Here is a 15,968-nt window from a genome sequence, read left to right as displayed (position 1 = left end):
CCAGTACAGACATTTTTCCGGAACGTCTTTACTCGGAAGCTATCTTTTACAAAGTCTATGGGGCGACTTGAAGAATAACTCTTTGGAGAGCTGCAACGAACTGCTCCTATTGAAGTTGCAGGGTTATCTGTGAAGCAGAGACTGGAGTAGAGCTGCCTATAGGAATACGAGCCGCGCATCGTCCTCGATTAAGGTAGCATGCATGCAATATAGATCCCCCCTCCCTCGTCATACAAAGAGTGCGAACGAAGGCTACACGGGACGCGCCGCTAATCCTCCGGAAGGCAGTCAAAATTCTTTCAAGGATTACAGCTCGTGAGGGCGAGCGTTTTAAAAAAAAGTTATGCACGACTTCTGGGCCCGAGGGGAAGACAAAACAAAGCACAAAGGCCAGGCTGGAATTCCAAGATGTTCTCTCCCTGGACGGAAGACTCGTAAACCCTCGTTTGCAGTCTTAAAGTCGCGCTGTTTTAAGCAGGTCTTCGTTCCCCCAAGCGGGGCTGAGACCAAACCCGCGTTCCGAATCGCGGTCCGGGCGACGCTTCAAGTTCTTTCCGGAGAGCTCGAAAACGCGCGCGCACGGGAGGGGAGGGGGGAGAGATTCCTGCTCCTGGCTACTTTAAAATGCTTTTTAAACGCCCGCCCCCTCTCCCCGCCTCAGTCCTCAACCTCCAGGCGCCTTCCAGCGACACCCCAGAGGGTGTGGGGCAGACCCACCGAAAACGTAGAGCAAATGCACTTTGCTTGTAAAACCGTCTGTTAAGGCCCCCATCCGGAGTGACTCTGGATAGCATGCAACCAAAATGAAAATCAGGACCTCAGGAACGGAGTCGAAGGGCACGCGGGTAACCCAAGGCTCTGACCGGGGAAAGAAGGACGGAGCGACCGACCGACCGAGACGGAGATAGCCGCGCGGGAGCCGAGCCGCCTGCTCGGCTTGACTTGGTCAGTACCTGCGCCACGAGCGGTACCAGCGTCTGCTCCACCGAGCGCGAACGGATCTGGAGCCCCAGCATTGGCTCCCAGCACAGAGCCGAGGCGGGCGGCGAGCGCGGCCACGAGACGCCGCCGCTGCTGCTGCTGCCGCCGCTGCCGCCGGGAAACGCGGCCATTGCTCCGGCGCTGCACAGCTCGCTCTTTCCCGACTCTCCCGCCCGCACGGGACCTGCCGGGGAGAGGAGGAGGAGGAGGCGGGAGGCGAAGCCGAGGCTCTCTGGCTTGCTTGGCTGTGCTCCGCCTGGTCTCCTCCTCCTCCTCCTTCGTCTTCCCGCCTTCTGCTGTCGCCCTCCCCTCCAGCTGCAAACGGGACCTTGGTCTCCCTGGGAGGATTGGTGTGATCTCGCCGGTCCCTCGGGCGTGACTCGCGAGCGGGAAAATTACACGGTGCTGTAACTGTTACCCACATCCAGCTTCTGCGCGCCTGCTGGCAGAGCCTCAGTTTTCACTCCCCTCACACGCACTCTCTTCAGTACTCTGAACCTTAAGTAAGCAACGAGCTTTGGAATCACAGCATACAGAAGCCACCACAACAAAAGTAACCGCGGTAGTCAGATTAAACCTGATCAAGCTTAGCATATTGGGCGGATGCAGCCGGTAAGTTTGCAACCGACCTGAAAAAGTGCGTCGTGTGAACACAAATATCGTAAATTACTGAGAGATCGCGGATCTTACAAAACACGCACCCACGCGCGCACAAACCACTGAGAAAAATATTTCCTTCGCAAACGCTACTTTTCATTCGCTTAGGCTGAGTGACCCGATGATGGTTACATGGCAGTGTAAGTGCCGTTTGCTTATTTGCTGACTAAACTGATACACGCAGACTAAAAGAATTATACATACATAGGGTGTAACAAAAGTCATGCCCCATAGACTATCATAAATTACGTGAAATGTGTGAATCGGTTGCCATTTTGGTTCTTAGACTTCCTTATTCTTTTGACAATGATCTTTGAACATTCTTAAGTACAATAACATTTTCTCTGAAAAAATATTAATGAAACATTGTGATTGGCCCATGGGGGCTGACTTTTGGTACACTCTGTATATATAAAATGTAAATGTATAAGGCTGCCCAACTCACAGTGACTCTGGGAAGTGTATAGATTTTTTTTAAAAAGCTAATATATGAAATCAATTTTAAAAATAAATAAGTCAGGAGAAACAGACATACCACCAATATGCTAAACATAATCCCATGCAGGTGAACACCCACCCCAAACTAAACCAGACCCCAGGGAAAGAGGTCTTCAAGGCTCAGGTCTGATTGAACCTCCAGGGGAATACTATTGCAGAGCCAGGTGACAGAACAGAGAAGGCATTAAGGTCCCATTAGATGGCATTGCTTAATAGATGGGATTTGGAACATGCCCACTTTGTTGGATCTTATGGTATGCAATAGGAGAAACACAGACTCTCAGATAGCCAGAAGCTACACCATGAAGGACTTTGGAGTGACAACTAGCATCTTGAATTGCATTGGTAAAGTGTTCATTAGGCATGCCGAGGCACACCCATAACTACTTGTACCGCCATGTTCTGGACCAGCTGCACCTTCTGAATGGTCTTCAAGGGCAGCCCTGTGTAGAGCATATTGCAGTAGTTCACCCTGCAAGGTAACTGTAGTATGAGTGACCGTGAAAAGGCATTCCTGGTCCAGGAAATGGTGCAAACCTAAGCAATGGCCCTCCTGTCCATAGCTGCTCTCTGCTATCCAAGCAGGAGCTGTGAATTCAGGAGAACCCCCAAATCTGGGGAGGTGCTACCCCTTTCAGAACTACAACACTGACAGAATCAAAAATACACTGCCACTCAGTCTTGTTAGTGTTGTGCTTAAGCCTATTCTTCCCCATCCAGATCACAACAAGCGCTGGGACAAGACCTTGATAGCATCACTTGGTTGACCCATGATCAAGATATACAGCTATACTGTACATAACATCAGCATACTGAATCTTATAGTAAAAATTATGTCATTGTAAAGGTGTGTAGGGTTCCAATCATTATATATTACTAAAACTCTCAGCGTTTGTCTGTTTGTAACCTTCAGTTGAGCGAAATGGTGCATCATAGGGCAACAATTTTTGAAAACATACTTCAAATGGGCTAACTTAAAGAATGTGTCCAAAATCTGGGACCCATTACTCCTGTGGGATTGAAATTTGGCAAAGTTGTAGTCAGTTCGGCGCCACCTCACCCTCCAACTACACTTCCCAGAAACCCATAGGTTGTGTGGTGCAAGGGAAGATGGGATGGATGTATCCCCACCTTCTTTCTCACCTCCCTCTGGCCTCTGAACCCAATCAGCTGGCATCAAGGCCCATTCTGGAGGCAGAAATTTGAAATCTCTTAACGGCAGTTGGCAGGAACGGAAGGATGAGAGAGCAACTTGGATGCCTGCTGGCGAGGTAGGGCTGGCTGGGGAGCGCCAGTGGTCAACAGGTGAACCCTCTTCCTCCCTGAAGAGAGGGGGCCCTTGAGGACATGCTGGGATGGGGAGTGGAGGTAGAGTTTTCCTCATGGTCCGCGGCTCCCTTTGTTCCCCCTCCCCCCAGCAAAGTGGTAGGCAGTTCCACAGGTCAGCCGAGGAGGAGGAGGATGGGTGAATTCTGATACTCCCTGCCAGCTTCCCACAAGCAAAGTCAATGGGGAATCCGGCAGGAAGTTGGAAGTCATTCCCGCTCCCACTGCTGCGCCCAATTGGCTGGCAGCAAGGCCCGACGGGTGAGCGGCTATTGGCTGCTTTGGAGCCAAGGCTGAAATTTAAAATCTCTCAGTGGTGGTGGGCAGCAGGCAAGGACAAGGGAGCAACTTGGATGCTTGCTGGCGAGGTAGGGCTGGTTCAGGGCTGCCGGCAGTCGATGGGTGAACCTTCTTCCTCCCTGGAAGGAAGGAGCCCTTGGGGACACACCAGGATGGGGAGCGGGGTGCAATTTTCTAATGGTCTACAGCTCCCTTTGTTCCCCCTCCCCCCAGCAAAGTGACAGGCAGTTCCACAGGTCAGTTGAGGAGGAGGAGGAGGAATGATTTCCAATGTTTCCTGCCAGCTTCCCACAAGCAAAGACAATGGGGAAGCTGCCAGGAAGTCGTTCTTGCTCTCACTGCTTTTTTGCCTGCCGGTGGTCATTTTGTTTCTCTGTTTAGGTAAGGAAATACCTCTGAAAGGATGACCCAACAGTCTAATGGATTCTAAAAGTGTTGGTGATCTTCAAGCCTTGCTCAGTCTATACAAACAGGACCCAACACTTCTAAGAGCAAAACAGTTGAGTTTCCTAAGAGATTCACTGGAGAGCATGGGGGACACCATTTCAGGTTTCCAGAGAATTGAAGCCTTTTCTCTGAGATTTGGTAAAGAGGAAGGGAAGCCACCAGAGCAGTCTACCAGTGAGGAGAGTGATTTAGAGATGAATGAGGAAGGAGTTACCAAACCAGATGAAAATGACTCCCAGAAAATGGGAAATGACAATGTGGAAGCAACAAATGATATGCAAACCAAAACTGATCAGAAGAAGGAAGAGGCCTGTAATGCATTACAGGAAGGACAGTTGCAGAAAGCTCTTGACCTATTTACAGAAGCTATTAAGTTGAATCCACAGTCCTCAGTCTTGTATATCAGCCTAGCCAGTATCTTTGTCAAAATGTAAAAGCCCAATGCTGCCATTAAAGACTGCGACAAAGCTTCAGAGTTCAACCCTGATGTTGCACAAGTGTACAGATGAAGAGGGAAAGCACATATATTTCTGGGCCACTGGGAGGAGGCTGCTGAGGACCTTGCTTTAGCCTGTATTTGGGACTATGATGAAGATACCAATGCCTTGCTCAAGGAAGTACAACCCAAAGCCCTGAAGATGACTGAACATCACACCAATTATAAAAGAAAGCATACACTGAAGAAGACCCAGAAGATCCAGGACTGGATCAAAAGTATTTTGGAAGAACAAGAGAAGCCACAGAGGGAAGAAAATACTTGGCAGTGGATGACCTGCATTTTTCAGAGGTATTTGGACTCCTTTATGGCAATTATGGATCCAAGGATTATCCTGACATGGTTGGATGTGACCTAGAATCCAGACAATATCTCCAAACACCGAGAAAATCACAAGTTTATGAAGTTCATTGGTCAGGTTATTGAATGTTGAGGCCATCCATAAATAAGTGTTTCATTAAATTAAAATTGTAGTGTGTAGCATCCCATGATATTTCCTTTGAATGACTATGAGTTGGCTAGTAAAGCCTAATTCTATGCATATTTATTTGGAAATAAGACTAAATGTATTCAATAGCTCTTTCTCACAAGTAAATGTACATAGGATTGTGGCTTTAGGATTCAGTTATTGGATGAGTTTTTATCTGTGAGAAGTGTTAATGCGTTCTACTGATAATCCAAGTTTTATTGTGCTTTATTATTCATATTGTAATTTATTTCATTATAGTGTCATAAAAAGTGATGCATATGCACTAGAAGAGCAACAAAGATTTAAAACAAAATTATCTTTTTAAAAAAGAAATATTAATACAAATGTGTACTTGGTATTCCTAAAACCTGTTATAGAGTAAGACGGTTTAAGTTACAGGCACTTCTGAGGTACGAGGAGAGCCTCATAATGTAAATGCCTGTAATCTTAAGCCCTCTTATCTTGAAGCACTGTTGCACAAAATAACACTGCTTGAAGGGACTGAAATTAAGTAGCATTTGTCACAGAAGGCAGCAGCAACTGGCTGATCTGGGTGATCCCCAAAAGCTAAGTAGAGTCAGACCTAGTTAATACTTGGATGAGAGACATCAGGAAATTTCTGGCCTGAAGGTTAGAATGGAAGTAAAACAAAAATATTCCAGAAGCAGGCAATGGCAAACCACTTCTATACTGCTGCCAAGAAAAGTATGTATTTGTGTTCACATAGTTACCATGAGTAGGGCTTGATTTGTGGGAACCTTTACTTTTACCTGATGTCAGATTTTTTAAAGAGTAGCCATTATAATACTTGGAAAGGTTGTGAATGTTTGCATTAGAGAAAGGTGAGATCTGTTGTTGATGCTTGATGCTGGTACTATTATAATCACTTTGCAAGGCTGAAGGGACCATATTTAATCAGACAGCACAGTACGTGAATATCATTTTGTACAATGGTTTTCACTGAAGTCCAGTTAGTCATCACATGAGGGAGACTCTACTAATATTGACAGATATGAGAAGCCTCTGCTAAATTTCAATGGCAGAAGCATTGTGCCAGCTGAGGATCCTGCTCTTGGGTGCATTAGTGTTTATAGTGCAGAGAAACAAAAATGAAACCATTTATTTAAGAGCACTTGGGCTATGCTCTCAATACCTCACAATAGCCATCAATATAAATGCACAGGGAACATAGGGAGCTGCCTTTTACCAAGGACAACTGATACTCCATCGAGCTCTAGAACAGTCTTTCCCAATCTGGGGAGTCAAATGTTTTGGACTAGAGCTGTTACTGTGCAAGTGGCTCTGCTAGCTGAGGGCAATGGTAACTCTGATTGTAGTCCAACATTTTGAGACGATATCAAGTTGAGGTATACTGGTCTGCAACACATTGTCTGGCAGCTGCTCTTCTGGATTTTGTACAGAAAGCTTTTCCATACCTACCAGGAAATGTCAGGAACTGAATACAAAATTTTCTACAGGCAAAAGTTATTTCCTTCATCTCCTTTATATCTCACAAGCACATACATAATTTGTATGTGAAAATGTTGGGGGAAGATACTGAAATAGAGCCAATCTGGTGTAGTGGTTAAGGTATCAGGCTAGAAACCAGGAGATGGTGAGTTCTAGTCCCACCTTAGGCACAAAGCCAGCTGGGTGACCTTGGGCCAGTCACTCTCAGCCCTAGGAAGGAGGCAATTGCAAACCACTTTTGAAAACCTTGCCAAGGAAACTGCAGGGACTTGTCCAGGCAGTCTCTGAGAATTGGACCCAATTGAACAGATTAAAAAAACAACAACTGAATGCATGTCACTAGAATTTTCCCAATTTTAGGCAGATGATGATGATGATGATGATGATGATGATGATGATGATATGATAGTGGACATTGCAATACCTGGAGACAGCAGAATAAAAGAGAAAGAACTAGAGAAAGTCACAAAATATAAAGACCTGCAAATAGAAGAAGAGCAACTATGGCAAAAGAAAGCAAAGATAGTTTGCTTACCTTAGGTGCAAACCCAAAACATCTGGAGCACCACTTGAACACCATTGGAATTGACAAAATCACCATCAGTCAATTGCAAAAGGCAGCTTTACTTGGAACAGCTTATATCCTGTGACAATACTTTTAACACCATCAAACAACAACTTCTGCCTATCCCAGGTCCTTGGGAAGGACTCGATAGGTGGGTAGAAGTGCCAAATCCAGTCAAAACATGTGGCTGACTATGCAACCAACAATAATTTATTAAACTTGTATAATTATAGCCTTCTTAACACAAACATGAAAAGAGTCATTATACAAGGAAATGGGGAAAGCCCATTCTGACCCTACCAAAATTCAACCCCCCCCTGAAACTAGTCACTTATGTTGTTTTTTGGAATTCCTTTTACATAGATATGTTTTGGTTTGGTTTAAGATTGGGGATATTAACTATACATTTGGGACTCTAGGAATCTAGAGAATTAAGGAACCTCTCTTCAGTACTTGCTCAGAAAATATGTTCTCACAGCATGGCACTTCTTGAAAAACAATTAGTAACAATTATATGTTACCAGTTTACTTAGTAAAATATATATATGTATTATACCTAGCAAGTAATACAGACAAAAAACCCTGTTCTTTCTCTTTGTTGTTGTTGTTGCTGGATTCAATTCAGAAAGCATTAACTTTGTTATCAAGAACATTTAAAGGCTTACAGTCACCAACATTATTAAAGTCACAGATTCTGCTAAATAAGATGACAGCACTGATGGCTTTAAGCCAGTGTTTTCATTCATGATTAGATCTGTAGAAGTATAAATGGATGCAGACTGTTCTCAGAGGCTCATCAATATTTGATGATTTCATAAAAGTGATAATACTTTGAACATTAATGGCTTTTCCTATAGGAGCTGTGATTGGATATCTTACTTACCATCAAGGTGTCCTGTACAAATTAATTAAGAACACTAGTTAATCACATATTTGGTCCAATATGTTTTCTTTCCATGCTTTTCCACCTCTTTCATTTTTATTCACCAGAAAAAAAGAAGTAAGTGAACAAGGGAAGAGGTAGAATAGTCATACAATGCTTTTTGACTTATAGTGCTAATAGCTATCTATCTGGAAGCAGTCTCTCACTTTGTGATACTCATGAATGCCACCACAGTAGGACTTATGGCCATGGCACTGGGCCTGCAGGGCTTGGATTCAACACCAGATATGTTTTAAAAATCAAATGGGAGGGAGGGAAAAAACTGAGAGCACTGAGGGCACCAGAAGGGAAACTGAGGTGACAGAAACTGTTGATGGACCACTCAAGTCATCTTTCCCAGGATTCCCTAAATCCTGAGATTTAGGATGAGAGTGAGAGCTAGTTTGGTCTAGTAGTTAAGGCACCAGGGTAGAAAGCAGGAGACTGTAAGTTCTAGTCCCACATTAGGCATGAAAGCCAGCTGGGTGGCTTTGGGCCAGTCACTCTCTCTCAGCCCAACTCACCTCACAGGGTTGTTGTTGTGGGGAAAATAGGAGGAGGAAAGAGTATTAGGTATGTTTGCCTCCTTGAGTTATTTATAAAAATAATAAAGATGGGATTAAAAAAAAATCTAAAACAAAATCCTGATAGCAAGATTGTTCTCTCTCTCCCTCCCTCCCTCCCACCCAGACCATTGGGCTGCTGGCAAACAAACAGATTATCCTTGGCAATGTCTTAAGTGATCAGTTCCAGAGAGCTTTTGAACTTAGACCAAGAGCTAAGATGTGTAGCTGAAGGGAAGCATGAATGGTTGCAAGAACTCAGCTTTCTATCCTAATTTATTTTCAATTATTTAATTATAATTATCTATTAACCACTTCTAAAATTATGTGGATACAACACAATAGGATACCACAAAATGTTCTGTACAAATAAACAAAAAATCATATTTTTTTAGAGTAAATGTATGGCAGTACGTGGCTAAGCTTATTTGGACTTGGAAGCTCATCAGGATTGGACCTGATTAATACTTGGATGAGGGATCACTGGAATTCCAAAGCTGTTGGCTTGACTGAGAAACTGAAAAGCCATCTTGGAAGAAGTAGTGGCAAACCTCCATATTGCTGCCAAGAAACATGATATATAAAGACTTTGTTACAAGCTTGGACCAAAATAAATACAATAGTACAATCAGAAAGGCCATAAAGCCTGATGCTATGCACTACATTTCATAGTTAATAACCATACTAACATGGTTACTATTGGCTGTTACATAAAATACTGTAGATAGAAAATTTAAATACAGCAATCTACAATAAAATCCACAGTCCAAATCTAAATACTCTTATGAAGGACTGAAAAGGCAATTGCACAAAATTTTGCAACTAGAAGTTGTCCTGTGGGAAGGAAAAGAACAGAATCTTTGGATTTCTATGATGATTGGTGTGACGTGATTAGATCCTTACACCAAGGTAGATAAAAAGGTCAGTGGAAAGGGATATGGTCAATAGAAACAATCTTCCCCACAGGACAAGATTAAAATATTTCTGAAAAGGGGTTCAGCTGAATCACTTTGTAATGGAGAGCCAATGTGGTATAGTGATGATGGGGTGTTAGACCAGGTAGTGGAAAGAGCCACCTTTTGCTGTGGAAACTTGCTGAGTGACTTGGCCAGTCACTCTTTCTCAGCCCAATCTACCTTACAGGGTTATTGTTGTGGGGAAAATAAGAGGAGGAAACAGTATATACATCCCCTTGGGCTTCTCAGTGAAAAGTTGGATGGATGGATATCATATTTACCCAGAATAAAGTTTTGTCTATATTTGGGCAACAGATGTAAGATGGGGAAAAGAGTTTGCTGTCAAAGAGGTAAAACACTGAGCAAGAGCTTAGGTATGCAGGTTTTAATTAAAAATCTGCCATTTTACTTCCACATAGACTCCCTGAAACCAAATAAACTTAGATATTCAGTAGAGAGGCCACAAGGTTGTAGTTCCTGATTTATTTCCTTTATTTATCAATTATAAAATTATTTATTTATTTTCCCCAAGACTTAGAAACGTAAAAAGAGACCCCAAAGTATTTAAAGCAATTAACTTGATTAATCCTATCTGTTGACCACAAATGTTGACATTGAACAGGACTTCTTGAGAACACTGGGGCTTTTATTTTATCATGATGCAGGAAAGAGTAAGAGACTTCTTCTCAGACCTACAAAGAACATATGGAAGATGACTGTGTCCAAAACTGAAACTGGCCTACTGTCTAACAAGGGCTGCGGAATTCTACGCTGAACTTGTACCATTGGAGTTTTATAATAATAAAAATGAATAGGGGTTGGGGTTAGAACTAAGATACTTTGAATTGCTCTAGGCAGGTGTATATAGCATATCCCTGAGTGCCATAACAACCTGCATGGTATTTTTCTGTGAAATTTTATGATTAGAGCTAGTGGACACCAGCTGGAGTCTGGTGATGGAGAAAGTGTCCAGTTTCTCCTATAACTTATTTCTGGAGGTCGAGGTGAAAGCTCCTTCCTGTTTAGGAAGGCAGGGTATATTTTTGCCTGAGGATGGGAAGTGTTGAAGGAGATTTTGGATTATTTGGGAGATTATTTGTGCTTGCAAACTTTGTAGCCAGCACAATGCAATACATTTTATTACCATTCAAAAAGAAAAAGGAAAACAAATCCTGTGATAGCAAATAAAAATAACTAAAAACTAATAATTATAAAACTAATGCAATTGAAATACAATGTATGTTACAGGTGGTGACGCGAAAGTTAACCAGCTTCAGAGAAATAAAATCACATTGATCACACAATAACAACTGTAAATAAAATGAATCCAGGTGGCCCAGAAATCTGACAAGATGGGGCATCATTAGCTACAACCTAGGCAGCTTTATAATAAGGGCAATATAGCAAAACATAGTGTAACATTTCAGTAATAATGTCACCACAGGGGAAAAAAATCTTTCTTTGAATAGTAGATCTCATAATTTCCCCTCAAATGCAGCTGTTGGAAGTGCATTAAATCTTGCCAGATTTAGGGCTCTTCTGAGTTCGGGAACCATTATTTGGCTTAAATATTTAGCCAGCTTGAAAAAAGAAAAGAAGCAATTATCCAGGAACACATCTTTGGGTATGGAAGCCAGATCTAATTGGCCTTCCAAATCCTTGGCCCACTGTTTAAGGGTGTGCTCCTATCCTATCATGAGAATTGCATCCAGCGAGAAACCATACCATTTCAGTTTCTCGTACAGTATCCTGCCCCAGGATGAAACATAGCTGTCAATTAAAACGGGGGGGGGGGGGTGTTAATCTCATAAGGAAATTTGTAACCAGCCAATCCACTATTCCCTCTATTCAAACATGGTATGTTTACAGCAAAGTTGTTTCTTTACAAACAACTTTGGTTCCAGAGCAACAGCACTTCCACAGAAAAGGATAATCTGATCCATTCCACCTTGAAGGCTGTGCGTTTACAGTAACAATCGAAATATAATACATGTCAGAGATGCAAATATTTGATTCAGCCTGTTGTTTACTCCTTCTCCATCTACCTGCCAATGAAACGCCTGAGTAAAATTCTGCTTACAATTCTCCAGTAAGAAGGGGAGGGAGGGAGGGTGGGTTCATCAAGCATCTCTCTATGCAGATCATCCTAAGGGGCAACCCAATTGTTGGGAGCATTTTTTAATGTTGTGGACAGTATGAGGTGAGAAAGAAATAAGTGATTATCACCTCCTCCCTATTTCAGTTAGGAATTGCTCTGGTTTTGTGGACAGAAGTCTTTCATTCTACAAAAGGCAGCTAGTAGATCTATGCCTCTGATTTCCTAACCCTTTGTAAATCAATCATGTACATATAATACATCAATTTGATTTACTTTGTACAATTAATAAGAACCCATAATTACTATTCAGCACTCCAATAGAACAAATCAACTCTTTTTTCCCTAGCTGTCCCTGTGGGATTATTCTGCCTCTACAAGTATTAGGTTTGGATGTCAGAGGGAGGGAGGTGGGGGGGGGTTGATATCTTGCTTAGCTGGTTACAATGGCAGTGTAACCAGAGAATCTGAGTTTAACAGCCATTTAGTCTGTGGGGTCAGAATATTTTTCTTTAAAGGGGTCCATGGCAGGGGACAACAGAGGGCCTCCAGAGAGTAGGGCTGATAGCAGCTGCCTGGGAGATATCAGGCTGACCCAAATGACACAGGACAAGTTACTGTCTCTTCATATAGGGTATTTGTGAAGATAAAACATATAACTCTATGTATGTCATTTTGAGCTCTTTGGAACAGCAAAAAAACATGTCTCCTTCAAGTTTGACTGCTGGTGACTCCACAGAGATGTCAGTATAGTTATCTTGGCAACAGCATAGAAGAGTGGGATACAATCATAATGTGTTGATGTGTGTACACACACACTCACACACAAATAACCACAGTAACTACCAGAGTGCCTGGTATAAAGATGGAAAAGGAAAGGAAATAAAGTAGGACGCTTACAGATTGCATGTCAATTTGGGTGGGAGGGAGGTTTACTATTACTGCCCCATTCATTTTAAGTAGCACTATGAATTTCCTCAGCTCATATTCTTCATGCTGTTCACACTCTTCCATCTCTGGAATAGTAGTCTTATTGTAAAGGCAGTACAGAAGGATTAACTTCTACATTCATTTTATTCAGAGAAAACAAATGAAGGACAGAGAGAGTCTAAATACCAGATACTTGCAATTATAACAACATTATACTGTAATCTCCATACTGGCTAAGGGTGAGGAGAGCTGTAGTCCAACATATCTGGTACAGTATGTTGGAGGCAGGCAATTTTTTTTAATAAATGCTAAGCTGGAGGCTTCTCTTCTCATCCTCATCTGTTTCCTCTCTGTGAACAACAGAAGAGTTCTCATAATGTAGTTTTAATTATACAGATTGTACTGGGACTTGAGAGATGGCGTAGCTGCAGCTCTGCTAGTAGCAGGTTTCACCAACTTAATTGTGGGAGTTGCACACACACATCTGTCAGACCAATCATGCATATCCGCTATTTGCACTAGTAGGGATTCTGCTTGCTTCCTAAAGTCCTTCGACTGGTCATTCTTCTCAGTAGGCTTGTAGCCTATCCAACCAGGCTATCCAACAGAAGATAATATAAGTAGCTCAGGATTGAACTGTTGGGTTCTTGGTGCTCTCTAAGCTTTGTTGTTTTCTTGCAGATATTTAATTACCAAGCTAGATAACATCATCAGTGCAAGGAAGAATAGGGTTTGCTGGCCGTTTATATATGGTAGCTTACCCTGCCAGTTTTGGTGGAGGTGTGACTTCCTCCCTGATGGTTCTTTGATTTGGGTATTGTTTCTTTCCTGATTGTTTATCTGATGCCGTTTCCTGCTTATCTGGGAGTTGGTTGCTGGAAGGATGTGTTCTAGGCTCTTTCCTTCCTTCCTTTTGATTATATCTTTTAAACGGTATATACTGTAAATATGATTTGTTTCTATGTGTCTATTGATGGCTGATTTGTCTGAATGCCAAACTTCCAGGAATTCCCTAGCATTTTTGGATTCAGCTTGATGCAAAATGTTAAGTTTCCTAGCTGAAACTGTGATTGAGTCTGTCCATGTGTGGAGAGATTAAGGAATATTCTTCATGTCTTCTGACTGCCAGTTGGTGTTTGTAGATGCAGTCTGCCAATCTTCTACCTGTCTGTCCTACATAGTGGCTCTTACAGTTCGTACAGTGTATGCTGTAGATGACTCCTGTTTTTGATTCTTTGGTTACTGGGTGTTTTGGTTTGCTTAAGATAATTTGGAGAGATTTTGTTGGTTTGTGTACTACAGTGATGCCAAGTGGTTGCAGTAGTCTGTTGGCTGTCCTGGAATTTTTTGATATACAGGAGAGTTATCCTTTTTGTAAGCTGTAATGATTGTGTTGCGGTGGGTTGTGTAGTTAGGCACTTTTTTATAAAGTTGGGTGGGTATCCATTGTGTTGGAAGATGTTGTGTAGGTGGTTTGTTTCCTCTTTTAGGCATTCTGGGTTACTGCAGTATGTTTCTGCATAATGTTCTTATGCAGCTTATTTTGTGGGTGGTTGGTTTGCTGCTTTGATAGTGAAGCACTTGGTTAGTGTGAGTTTTTTTTTTTTTTTAATAAACTTAGGTTTCTAACTTGCCATTGTTTTCTGTGCTGATGAAGATATCCAGGAAGGATAATGGGTTATTTTTTTCTTCTTTTGTAAATTTTATTCCTTTAAAGATGTTGTTGATTGTCTCATGTGTCTTCTATAATTGTTCTTTTTTCTTATGATGAAGGCATCATCTACAAAGCAGATCCATATTTTTGGTTATTTGTTTGGGAGTGCTAGTGTTTCTAGATGTTGCATCACAGTCTCAGCTATGAATCCTGACTGTGGTGATTCCATGGGTGTTGCTCTGATTTGTTGTTATAGTTGTCCATCAAAGTGAAAGTAGGTTGTGAGGCAGAGGTCAGTGAGTTCTATGAGTCTGGGTATTTCAATCAGTGTATTGTATTAGGTTAGATGTGTTGCTTAGTAATGCTACCGTGGATTCTTTTGCTAGTTTTGGATCTGTGGATATTAAGAGTGCTGTCACATTAAATGAAACTATGATTTCATCCTCTTTTATTTTTAGGTCTTTGCCTTTTTCGAGGCACTGTAGTGGTGAATTGACCAGGCTATGGATATCAGTTTGCTTTTTCATTGGCTGTAATCCTAGGCACACTTTTCTTGAGAACAAGCTACATTTGTTTGGTTTCTGAAGATGTATAAGACCAGATTGTGTATCTTTTTTGTTTGTAGAAATGAATAGAATACTGATAACTTTTAATACAAAATGAGAAACAAAGTGGATAGTAGGATAATCCCAAGAAAGTGTTCACAATCTATCTAGGGGTACATCCTTAGTGAATAATTACAGTACCATCTTCACTATAGACCTCCTACTACAATTGCCATGGGGCTTAAATATTTTATCAGCAGTTAGGTGAAACACTGCTAAATATTTAATCCTAGCTGAATGAAGAGAGTAGTGCAGGTGGGTGATGTTATTTTATACTAAATTGTTTATCAATATATGGATGCAGTGCTGACTAGCTAAGTGGTAAGTGTTTTTCCCCCAGTGAAAAAGATCCAAATTACTATTGCCTATATGTATTCAAGAAACAATTTTGGAATATATTTGGTTTAGTTTGAGAGCTGTGTCTTTAATACTCATAGTTATAACTACATTTCTAGAAGAAAATTAATTATAAAAAAGTTTAAGGTCTGGTTTTGCTTGTTAATCCTAACTGGGTAAGGAAATAATAGTTTTTTCCCCTTCGAGAGAAATTATAATCTGCTTTTATTTAATTACAGTTCTTCACACAACCCATTATTAATGTTTGGAATTTACCAATTTTATAAACAAAAGAATTCTTAATGGCTGTTAGGCATGATAACTAAACTGAACCCTGCAAGGGCAATCAAGCTCTGGATGCTCTAGCTATAGAAAAGGAATGCAGACAGATCATCATCTTCCTGAGTCTGACCTTGAGTTAAAGGATCAGTCATCAGAACAAACAGCCTGCTGGGTCAGGCCAATGGTCCATTTAGTCCAACAGCTTGTGGCCAACCACTGAATTCATTTCTGCAGTGTACATTTTAGAAGTTCAAAAGCGTAAACTGGGCAGTGAAACATTTTTCCATTGTTGCTTTCCAAGCAGCTGCCTGTGATTCTATAAACAGTAAGGCTTTGCATGCTTCACAAACTATTTAGAAGGGATGCTTCCGAATGTGCAAGAGTATGAGCACAGCCACATCCTTTTTCAGGTTTCC

The 15,968-nt window shown here is 41.8% G+C and overlaps 1 protein-coding gene and 1 pseudogene across 6 annotated transcripts in view; one reads left to right on the top strand and one right to left on the bottom strand.

Moving 5' to 3' along the window:
* Window positions 1–1,350, bottom strand: part of CTNNAL1 (catenin alpha like 1) — a 54,156-nt gene extending 52,806 nt beyond the window's left edge. Inside the window, exon 1 of one of the 5 annotated variants that reach the window (XR_015794246.1) lies at window positions 954–1,322. Coding sequence is in view for 4 of the 5 variants with exons in the window: in XM_088131550.1 (XP_087987676.1) it covers window positions 954–1,112 (159 nt within the window). In the remaining variant the exon portion in view is untranslated. Of the gene's footprint in view, window positions 1–953 lie in introns of all 5 variants that reach the window. The other 4 variants (XM_088131550.1, XM_088131551.1, XM_025164826.2 and 1 more) reach the window with 4 other exon arrangements.
* LOC103056460 (putative protein FAM10A4) lies at window positions 806–8,791 on the top strand (annotated as a pseudogene). The gene is made up of 2 exons (XR_015794247.1): window positions 806–945; window positions 4,144–8,791. The product of XR_015794247.1 is annotated as a putative protein FAM10A4 (transcript).
* The last annotated feature ends 7,177 nt before the right edge of the window (window positions 8,792–15,968 follow it).

This window comes from Python bivittatus, unplaced genomic scaffold (genome assembly GCF_059951505.1).
Source record: "Python bivittatus isolate LINGU-HERP-01145 unplaced genomic scaffold, Pbiv_v1 ctg000960_np1212, whole genome shotgun sequence".
Classification (NCBI taxonomy): domain Eukaryota; kingdom Metazoa; phylum Chordata; class Lepidosauria; order Squamata; family Pythonidae; genus Python; species Python bivittatus.
The sequence above is the reverse complement of the archived record's forward strand: the minus strand, read 5'-3'. Positions and strand labels throughout refer to the sequence as shown.